Source organism: Telopea speciosissima, chromosome 4, assembly GCF_018873765.1.
Source record: "Telopea speciosissima isolate NSW1024214 ecotype Mountain lineage chromosome 4, Tspe_v1, whole genome shotgun sequence".
Taxonomy (NCBI): Eukaryota; Viridiplantae; Streptophyta; class Magnoliopsida; order Proteales; family Proteaceae; genus Telopea; species Telopea speciosissima.
In genome coordinates, this window is record NC_057919.1 from 6,980,696 (window position 1) to 6,992,517 (window position 11,822).

At 39.0% G+C, this 11,822-nt stretch overlaps 1 protein-coding gene across 1 annotated transcript; it reads left to right on the forward strand.

The window, feature by feature from the left end:
- The first annotated feature begins 4,633 nt into the window (after positions 1-4,633).
- LOC122657325 (bZIP transcription factor 60) lies at positions 4,634-6,223 on the forward strand. Its single transcript, XM_043851994.1, has 3 exons — positions 4,634-5,151; positions 5,500-5,717; positions 5,910-6,223. Exons 1-3 carry the CDS (start codon positions 4,706-4,708, stop codon positions 6,185-6,187), a joined length of 942 nt encoding a protein of 313 aa, XP_043707929.1. The 5' UTR covers positions 4,634-4,705; the 3' UTR covers positions 6,188-6,223.
- Positions 6,224-11,822: the final 5,599 nt, after the last annotated feature.

Here is an 11,822-nt window from a genome sequence, read left to right on the forward strand (position 1 = left end):
ATACTCGTCATTTTAAACTTTGCTGGAAACAAGAAAAAGTTATGCTTTTTTGTGTTTTTAGCACTATAAGTTGTGTCTTTTTTTTTTTCTGGACATTTCAAACACTCACTGAATTCATCTGCTTTACCATTTTTTTTTATTTCAGAATTTTAGTAGGCTCCATCATCTTTAGCTTTGCTGAAAACTGGTTAGACAAGTTATGCTTGAGATGCTTTTCACATTGTCATCTGTTGTTCATACATTTCAAATTGTTGGCTGAACCAATCTGGTACTAATATACTCATTCCTTTGAGGAAAGGCAAAGAAAATTCCGTTGGAGTTTTCTTGTTTTATGAACCACCCTGATTCAGATTGATGGGATTAATGTATTGGCTAGGCCACTGCCTACTATTTCTTGTGTGTCCAACTCCTCTTCAACCACCCATCCAACAGTTGGGGGAGGACTTGGACACACATCCCAACACTTGGGCATGCATGTCCAAGTCCTCCCTACCGTTGGATGGATGGTTGGAGAGGAGCTGGAGTTGGAGAGGATCTTTTTCCTTGCCTCCTACAGTCTGACCTCAAGTACTTGTGATCTCGCATAAGAGAGGTCTTATGAAATAATGACTTATTATATATAAGATTCAGTAAAATTAGGTGGAGGAGTTTGGTTATTCTTTAAAGTAGATGTCTTCCCCTCCTCTTCTGTCACCTCAGAAATCTATTTTCCCTTCCTCTCTTTTTTGTGGGAATTTATTTTCTTTTATCTATGCATTTTAGTTCTTTACTGTTACTTACCGAAGTTATTTGTTTTCAGTCATTCTCTTAATTTTCCTCCTGTTTCTTTTATGTGGTTCTTTGAGGAAACAAAACATGAACTTTGTGAATCAAAACATGTCATGTATGTTTATTATATTTCTGCCCTCCTGATCTTTGAAACAGAGAATTTCATTAGTCTGAAAGTTAGCTCTTCTCACTCCTTGGTTGATTGGAATGCCCTTGAAATTAGTCATATTCTATTCAGGCACTTGTGGGATGGGAGCCTTGGGAATGCACTCATCAAGCTTCAGGGTATCTAATTTCCTGAAGTAGTATGGAACTGATGGGTCGATGTTGAGTCACTTTCCTTACCCATAGAATTAAATAGTTGATTGAGAATTTGAGATACTGATTTGGTCAGATCCAGAGGGATCATCAGGGGTATAAAAGATTGAGAAGGTTTGCATTTATGTTTATTCAGGAACATTTTGAAGTTTGGTTTTTTGCTAATTGTTTTTTGAACTAGATTGCCAAGTTTTTGTGGCATTTTTTATGTATACTCAATATTGCAATTTTACTAGTATGGAGGTTCAAACTGGTGTCTGGGCTATTACCCAATAAAATTTTTGTCGTCTGACTCAGTAATTGTGGAGTACTTGAAAATCTTAGTTGAAAAACTTCGATTATGGTGAAAAGCTTGGAGGAAAACTTTCTTGTTGAGTCAAAATATTGAAGCATTGTTTTTGAATGTCTGCCTCTATGAAGAGGTTACTCCATATTTATGCCAAAGTTTCTTTTGATCAGGTGGATTGGCTTATAGCATACATGATTTTGAGTTCTAGACCCAATGCCAGACTGGAACAGTGTAGAACAAGGCACAAGAAACTAACCGGGTGGATGGGTTAACTAGTGTTGATGGATGGCAACATAATTAATATAAACCAAAATAAGGTTTGTGCATTCTCTCATAGCTAAGGTTTTCATTAAATTTGGGTCCATCCAACCTACTGTAATGGCATTTGTTGATATATAAAGCGGGGAAGTAAGGTTCCTAGTACAAGTGTGTTTGAAACAGCTCTCAATAACGAAATATAAATCAAGCGTGCATTAACCCGCCCCCCCAAAAAAAAAAAAAAAAAAAAAAACAAGAAAAGGAAAGGGAATAACATATAGAGAAAATGTTTTTTGTCTGGGAGCATGGTTTAAGTTAATGCTCCCATATGTCTCTCTCCTCCCCTCTATGAAATGCATGGTTTGAGATATTGGTATCGTATCGTTCGTGTTGGGCATTAAATAATGGTTTTGCAAGTAACCAAGTCCGATATTGTGCCAATATCGTATTGATGACATGGTACGAACAAATGGTTTCCTAGTCTGACCCAACCCCATAAAGCTCTTCTTCTACAATGATTAGGGAATCTACATGTGGCTGTCAGCATGTGCTTCAATTTGAATATTGTAGATACAGATCAAGGTTAATCCAATTGTTCGACATCCGTTTTCTGCATTTCCATCTGTTCGTTACCGCATTTTTTTTTTTTTTTTTTAAGGGGCCGCTGGTTATCCACCTTATCCGCCGCCGCTGCAAGGAGCGTATCTACCGCCAACTGGATATCCTCAGTCGGTGGCAAGGTATGGGTATCCACCCCAAGGGGCGTACCCATGCCCTCTACCTCCACCAGGTTATCGGCCATGGTTTTGGACTTGGGATGACGACACTGCTCTTGTTTCTTACGCCACCCGGTGAAAACGATAAACAGAGAGAATGAGATTTAGGGTGTTACCCTTAAGGGTATAATAGGAAGTTCACCCTATGGTAAAGGTAATTTCACTATTATAAAAGAGTTGACAGCCACTTAACTGCACCTAACGGAATGAATTAAGTTGAAATAAAAATATAAAATAAGGATAATTTGTGTTATTTTGATAAAATTTAAGGTGTACTTGCCTTTTCGAATAGTTATAGGAGATATCCGTGAAATTTGCCCTAAAAAGAAAATTGATTGCAAAGTAAATCAAAACTTAAAGGAGAGATGACACATTTCGAATTGGTTTTGGTTTTTGTATTTAGTTTCATGTTTGTATATGATCTTGATAATTTAGGTTAGGGGAAAGTTTTCATATACCACCCGTGTATGTGAGAGGGTGAGAGTTTCAAGGCATTAATTAATGGGTGGGGATTTGTGACTTATCCAATTCTTTGTGAGAAGGGATACGATTGTGCATGCTTACACAATCGTGTATGAAAACTTTTCCCGATTAGGGGAAGTGAAAATATGTTGAAAAGAAAATTACAACTTATTAGGTGCAATCGCTCATCTTATTGCGGTTGGAGAAGGTTTCATGGCCAGGAAAATTCCTATTAATCCGGCTTGCTTCAGATGTGGGGAAAGTTTGGAAACAGTTGGTCACACGCTCCTTACATGTCCCTTTGCTAGAGCCGTTTGGTTTGGCTCATCCTTATCTCACTTAACCTCTATGCCTACTTTCAATAAGATGAGCGATTGGTTGCAGTGTTGGAATCCTATTTTTAGCAGGGATAAAAAGCTGGCTCAAGAACGATTCTCCCTGACCTCTTTCTTACTTTGGTTCATTTGGAAGGTGCGTAACGATTTGATTTTCAACAATAAGCAATGTTCACCACAGCAAGTTATTTCCATGGCTGAGAAAGCTCATCAAGAATTCTCTTTGGTGGTTTGCAAACCTCCCTCAGTCTCTATTGAAGTTGAAGAGAAAAATTTTCCTTCTTCCCATTCTTGGACTTCCCCTAATGAGCCTTTCTTTAAAATCAACTGTGATGCAGCATGGGTTAAAAATTCTGGTAAAGGAAGTTTAGGGGTCATCATCAGGGATCATCGGGGGATTCTTATACATGCATTTTCTTCAGGTACCTCCTGTGATTCTAGTCTTTACGCTGAAGCGCTTGCTATTAGAACGGGTCTTCTTCAAGCGGCTAAACTCCATTTATCTCATATTGTGGTGGAGTCGGATTGCTTAAGCCTGATTCAACAATTGAATTCAAGAAGCTTCGACTATGAAATTGATGCTGTGGGCTTTGATATTCTTCAGCTTCAAAGCTCTTTTGTTGACTGTCTTTTTTGTTTTATTCCAAGGTCGTCTAATGTGGTTGCAGACTCCTTGGCCCGGTCGGCACCCCTGTCGGCCTGTCGGTTGAGTCACCGATGGATTGGCGTTTCCACTCTGTGGCTTCTAAATCTCTGTGAGAAAGAGGCCACTGCTTGTAATGACTCTGATTTTCAATGAATCTTTCTTTCAACCAAAAAAAAAAAAAAAAAAAAAGAAAATTACAACTTATACGACAATATCAAATATGATACCTTTCAACTTTTTTTATACGACTCAACAAATAAACCCTAACTAGTAATTTCACACACTCAATAATGACAGAGTTTCGGGCGGAACAATACCGATACCTTGATCTGTGCGACTCACTCTCCAAAGGCAGAAATGTGGGTTGGGTTGGAGTTTTGAACGGTTCTGCTGAGGATTAGTGCGCAACTTGGACCAGACACTAGTAAAAACAGGATTTGGGTTGGACTTGGACTCAACAAGCATTTCTAATAGCTTGGGAGCAAAGTTACGTGCGTACCCAAACGCGTAATCACCTCTCACATTGACTCACGCACTAAATAAAAATGAAAAGAAATATTTGATTGGTCTATATATCCCAAAACGTGTTTCTATTGGTTCAATGACAACAAAACCTCGATAACCTTTCCTTTTCAATTAAATAAAAAATAAAAAATTTAAATAAATAAAGGGGACTTTTCGTTTCCTTACGGACGAAGAAACGCTAGTTTCGTGACTTTCGTCTCTTCCTGTTTTAAATAGTCCAAATTGTTAAATCAGCCAATTTCATCCAAATCATTCTCCGTCTCAATCTCCTTCTCTCCGATCTCTGTAAATAATCCAAATCTTTAAACCCTTATTATCCAAATTATCCATGGATGATGGAGAGACACAAACAGATGACTTCTTCAGTCAGATCCAAACCATGTTCGAAAACATTCCCGACGATCTAACGCTGTTTATGGATGATCTCCCCATGGTCACTAATCCATTGGTAGGCGATTCAGTTGAAGAGAACTCGATTCCTTCTCCGTGTAGTGTTTCACCGTGGATGGACGAGCTCGAGGAGCTGCTGATGAAGGACGATACAGAGTCCTGCGTGGAGAACCCGGAGGAGTTTTGTCAGGATTTCTTCTCTGATGTACTCGATGCATCTCCTGATCAATCTTGTGAAGCACGGGTTTCAGACGAGGACACTTCAACTCCGGAAGCCAATGTCTCCGATGATAACCAGGAGAATGAAAAGTTTGATGATTCTCTGGCCAAGGAAGGGGAAGGGGAAGGGGAAGGGGACGATCCGATGAGCAAGAAACGCAAAAGGTATGATTAGTCTAAACAGTGATGTTTTTTCTCAGTAGTAGGGTTCCTCTTGGAAGAATACAAAGTGATAACCCCAACGTTTTATTTCTTAAATTTCATTCTGCTCAATTGGTTGTACATAATAGGTTTCTTTCCGATAGTGTTATTGTCGTGTTTCCATTGTTCTCTTTGTCCTTGTTGATTCTGATTTTCATCAACTTCAATTCACACCTCAAAAAATTGAAATTTTTAGAGTTTTTCCCATGTATTATGTATTTAAGTTTTTTAAATTCTTCTCTCTTCAATGGTGATTATGGCTTTATGAATACCCTCTCTTTTTCTTTCTGGGATGTTGTTCTACTTTTCCAGGCAGCTGAGGAATAAAGATGCTGCACTGAGATCAAGAGAGAGGAAAAAGATTTATGTAAGAGATCTCGAATTGAAGAGCAAATACCTTGAAGGGGAGTGCAGGAGATTGGATCGCTTGTTACAATGCTATATTGCAGAGAACCAAGCTCTCCACATTAGCTTGCAGAACAAGGTTTCTGGTGCCATGGCCAAGCAGGAGTCTGCCGTACTCTTATTGGGTATGAATCTTGAATCCTCCTTCCCTCCCTTCCATTTCATTCGCATACGTGTCACTCTAGTTTGTAGCTTTACTGCATCGAATCGAAGCTTCGCCATGTGAATTGCAGACTGGTTTCTCGCCTACGAATTTAAGTGCTTAACTAATGCATTTAATTAACTGATGATGTTGTTGGATGTGGGTGTTTTGGCAGAATCCCTGCTGTTGGGTTCCCTGCTTTGGTTTCTGGGCATCATGTGCCTGTTCTCTCTGCCGGCACTGCCGCACTTGAGTCTGGGAGAGTCCGCACCAAGAGACGAAGGAAGGATCAATCAGATTCAGGAAATCGTGACTCTAAGAGCAGCAGGAAACGAGAGATTAGATTTACCGATGTCGCAACTGTTCCTTAAGAGTAGGCGATGCAAGGCCACAAGGACGAAGATGAAGGCCATTCCAGATTCCTTTGCCGTTTTGGTGCGACTTATTTGTTGATACCTTTACCTTCCCCTCTTTCCCCCCTTATGGTGTGAGTGATTTCTTCCTCCCCTCCCCCTCCCCCAACACTACTTTTCTGTTTCTATATTTTGATAGAGAACCAGTGGAGAATATAGATTGGAGAACTCAAGCTTTGTGGCATTGAGTTTTCCAGAAGAGGTAAATGATCATCGAACACCACCATGAAATAAAAACACCCACCCATTAGATGTCCCATGTGCACTCTCGCATTCGACTCCATGTTGATGCAAGGGGACACACAACTCTGCAATGGTCCCCTCACAGCCTTACCAAAAAAATTAGGAAAAAGGAATGCTACCCGGTTGCATGGCTCTTGGGTACCGAGAGAGACAGGACCATGAGCATGCGAAAGTACCGCCTAACAAAACCAACAACAACAAACCAACCCCCAAAAGAAATAGAAAATGACATCCATGTTAATTCCCCCTGCATACGCTCTTATTGGCCCACACGCTAATGCAGGCACTACAACACAAGACAACAATGTACTGATCCTGCACCAGTTGGGGGCCAAATACCCTCTTATTCCCAAAAGTTATGAAATCAGAAAAAAATCAATTAATCAGGGAAATAGGAACGGAATGGTTATCAAAAGGGGAAAAATCAAATGCACTTAATGTTCAATCTGAGAGCATAAGCATCCCTTTGCTGCATTAAGAAATCTATAATAACCGATTTAATGGCTGATGGTAAGAAAGTTATAATAACAGCTTTAATGGCTGATGGTAAGAAAGCTATAATAATAGCTTTAATGGCTGGTGGAAATGATAATAACTATTCAGCTCCACTAAGCAAACTACTTGCCATGATTAAAAACTCTTGGCATCAGACGCAATGTGCCAGCCAACCCCAAGTTATGATCGTAAGTCTTAATTACCATCCTTGCGGGTTCAATGCCTGACTATATTTCTAACCTGTAAGGTTACTCAACATCTTCCAAGTTCCAAATTACCTAGCTGTGCAAATGCCCAGATCAATCCAATGCAATCCCGAATTGACAGCCCCATATATGATACGTAGCAAAATTAGGCAACCAGACACAGTTGTACATGTAAAAGACAAAGCGAATTAACTTGGATAGCAAAAGATTGTAGCTTGGCAATCTTCTTTTTGTCCTTTTTCTTTTTGTTGAGAAAAAGGAATTGTTCCAGAAAGTGGCGCATTTCAGCACTCCCATGAGTCTGTCTTGCTCCTCCCTGGTGGAAAAGATATTTCTGTCCCTTGTTTTGAGGAGGATAGAGATAAGACACATGGGAGTGTTAGCATACACGGCTTTTTTCACACTACTCTCTTCATACAAAACAGTTTCATAGCACTCATTGGTTTGCTCGTCTATGCTCTCTGGTAAGAGAACCTCAAAGTGGGTTTTCTCCAATTTTACAATACTACACAAGAATCACCAAGTTCATGGAAGCATGAATTGCATTGCGTTTGCACGCAGTTGCTAAGGAGACAACACTGCACCAATGGGAAATTGAATTAGCAAATTAGATAGAAATTTCCAGTTGGATCTGGATTTTGTGTCGTTGGTACAGTTGTTTTGAAGATTGGAATTGTAAGAATCAGTCGAATCAAATCAGAATAAGCCAAGCCGGATCCTATTCTACCTTTTCGAGAGAGACCGATTCACACTGGGTTTCTATGGTTCAGAATCAAGTCAAAATTAATGACCCGATTCAGATTCGGATTCCTTGTTTTAAAACCCCGGTTGGTACTGAAAAAAACAATTAATCCACATGAATATATATTATTGGTCAACTTGAATCCTTAACAATAGCTGATGGGACTATAACTCATTTGGTGTCTAGGATATCCCACTTTGCTATAAGATACCGTAAAGAATTTTGTAGATGTCTCTATTATCTTTTCATCCAAAAAATAGTTAATGGGATTACAAAAAAGCGACCTGTTTCCCTTAAAATATTTCATAGCTGAGTAGAACTGTTTTTTTGGTTGAAAGGAAATTTATTGATAAAAATCTTGAGGGAGGTGAGTACAACAAGCATCAGAAAAAAAAAACGCTAACAAAAAGATGGAGGACGACTCCAAAAAAAAAACTACCAAAGGAAAGAACGACATAAGAGGCCAATGCATCAGACACGAAATTTCCTTATCTGGTCGTGTGTGAAAAAGAGACTTGGTGAAGGCATGATGATATGATATTCTAAGGTAATCATCAAGAATATGAGAGATGCGCCAAGGGATAGAAAGATTGGTCCCATTAAGACTGTTGATAACCATTAGGTTGTCATTTAAACAGATTGGAGTCTTTGTGTAATGGCTACATACGCCAAGGGATAGAAAAATTGGTCCCATCACAATCAATGGGTAGGTCTCCCAGCAAATGAGTACAAGAACAATAAGAGTAGACCATTTTCTATGAATCATACCATCCAAAAATCAAAACAATTAATACCCATAGCTGGAAACTGTTTTCCATGCAAAGGAATCCATCAAGCAATCAAAAAAATTATTGATATGAAAAATACATTTTAAAGATTGTTGGAAATCAATATTTATTGGCAAAAATTTGTTTGCATAGGAGTAAGAGGACCACTTAATTATGTTACATGAATTGCAGAGGTAACCTTATTATTTCACATGGACAATGATAGTTTTTGGAAACTTTTTTTATCATGACTAAAATTGACTTTGAAAATAAGGCAAGGTGTAAAAAAATAAGGTTAAATCTTATTGTTACCAATCTTGGTTACATACATCTTATTGTAACCAAGTAGGTAAACTAAGAAGTTGTAATCTTTTTGTTTTTTTTTTTTTTTTTTTTTTTTTTGGCCTATTATCTTATTTCAAAAAATATATACTATGAGGATAATTGTCATTTCACATATATAATGAAAATTACATCATGATAAGTCACTTTCAACTTATTTTAAAAATACATTTTTCCTTCACCATGGGTGAAATGAAACTCCTTTCTTTCACAAATACATAAGGTACGTAAGGGTATTTTAGTAACGAAACTCTAAATTGTTGACCATTGAATTCGATAGTAACACGAGAATTTATTTATTTTTTTAATTATTGCTTCTTATGAGAAAATATCTCTAGGACTTGTCCACAAGGAAAATATTTGATAATCATTACATCACTCGCAGGCGAATTCCTTTATCAATTTCATGAATACTACATGAGGTACTAAGGGCATTTTAGAATGTTTAGAAACTGATCAGTCATCTAAATTGTTGACCATTGAATTCAATAGTGACATTTGCATTTTAAAAAAATCGTTTTCCTTCTAGCGTTTTGAGTTATTAGACTAAATAATTAATGATAAAGTTTTCCTCCACCCATAGAGGACGGAAACCCCTCTTAGGGTTTAGTATGTTCCAAAATACCCTCCTGATACTTATTCCCGTTTTTTAGTGAGTTCACCATGGGTAGAGAGAAACTCGATCCAATAATTTAATTATACTTAAAAAACGAAAAAAGATTGAGCAAGGCGATGGAGTTTCTTTAGTGGTTTCCTCCTCCACGAGTGATTATCTTTCTTTCTCTCTCTCTTGATGGAAGGTTTTGTGCACAGCTATGCATGACACACAATTTTATACAAAACCTTTGAATGGGGATAAAAGCCTCATCCAAATCAATCAAGATCGTCTACGGTGCCCTGCCCTGAGCGGCGCACAAACAGGGTGTCCTGCAATGACCGTCTTACCCCCGCTCGGGCAAGGTGCTCGGGCAAGGGCAAGACGGTCATTGCAGGGCGACCTGTATGTGAACCGCTCAAGCCGCTCTACCCATGGTGCCGTAGAAGATCAGGTCCATCCAAATACCAAAACTGCACTTCCCAATTTATGAATCGTGGATGCCCCATTTCTCCTTTCCGTATCCCCCCTCCCCCTCCCCCTCCCCCCCCAACCCCACCCCACCCTACCCTCCCTTTTGTTTTATTTTTTTTTTTGCATTCCAAACATAACCATCATTCATGGCCGTCGGAAACTACTCCTTCACATAGCTATTTTTACAACTTAATATGTACATAGAGAAGATAATGTGGTGTAGTACCCCACCTGTCTCTTTTGTTAGCAAATTCCTGGCCCAGGACCAGCTCCAACTCCAACTCCATTCCGAATATCCCATGGATCATACCATTGTGGTTTTTAATTCCATATATTTAAATCTGGCACCAATAAGGTCAGAGAATTTCATCATCAACCATCACCCTTAGGCTCATATATAAAATGTGGGACCTACCACATATCCTGTATTCGTGGGAAAAAGATCCTGTCAATCCGGGTATCGTGCAACACTTGTGCAGTGCCTGGGATTGAGTAGGCGCTTTGACCGCCTTACACCTGCTCGGGTAGGGCGTTGGGTAGGGGGTAAGGTGGTAAAAGCGCCTATTCAATCCCAGGCACTGCACACGGCTGCACGCTGCCCGGATTGACAAGATCCAAGTCCGTATTCGTGATGCGGTAAAACACTAAAAGCCTATACCAAATCCCAGTCTGATAACCATTTGGATCCTCTGCTGCCAGGCAACTGTGCGGCCTCACACAAATAGGTGCAGATCCACCCGGGCAGTGGATGGAGAGGTCATTTTACCCCTGCCTATGTGAGGTTACACGCCGGCAGGCACGGCTGTCCGGCAGCAGAGGATCACGATCCAAGTAGTACAACACTCCAAGCTGATGAACTAAGAACTAAACTTTTAAGCGCCTGGTGTGGTGGGGCTCCAGCCGAAGAAACCGCGCCGAGATAACCTAATGCAAGGAAATTTTTTTGATGAGTCTGGTGTGTTTGGTGGATCCATGATCGATGATTTGGTTCGATAAGCCTGTGGGTTTGAAGTCTAAATTACGAAAATATCCTTCATCCATCCCGTGTCACTCCTCCTGACGAAGAATTGCTGAAAACAGTTCACTTTCTATTTGACTCATTGGACGGCACACTGAGTAACTAAACGTTTTTTCTTTTGACAGAAACGGACGGCAGACGCTGAAACTCGGGTGAGTTTGACGAAAATCGTCGACATTATTTCACGGAAACTACCCCTCTTCAACTACAGAGTCTACAGTACTACTTGTGTGGGTCTGCAATCGAAATTGGTCTCTAGAAATCGAGTCAAATTAAATTGAAAAAATGGTTCCATTTAGATTTAAAATTTCAGCTGAAAATTATCAATTTGAATTGAATCCAATCTAAATCGTATTAAATTTTAAAAGGTTAAAATACAACTTCTAAGATTTCAGTTTTCATTTAATTTCTTATAGCCTTTGTTTTCGACTATAAACTTCTCATTTTTCTCTTTCAATTATGTATTTTTGTTTTTTCTTTGTCTATGTCATGCTTCTTTAAAGCTATAAATTGAAATCTCGTGCAAATTAAAGAAGTTAATCCAACAAAATCGAATAAAGTACTGACAAGTTTGTATTGAAACCAAATCGATTTAGTAAGATTTATTTTTTAAGTTCTGAAAAAAGTTTCGCTTTGTACATATTATATCCTAATTAATGGAAATTGTACTGAAAATCAGAGTTGAATTAACTGTACTTTGGCCTTGGACCACCTAAGGGTGCCAAAATGAAATCGGAATCCAATATTGGAACTGGAATCGATCGTTTACGATTGAACTGAACCACACCACAAA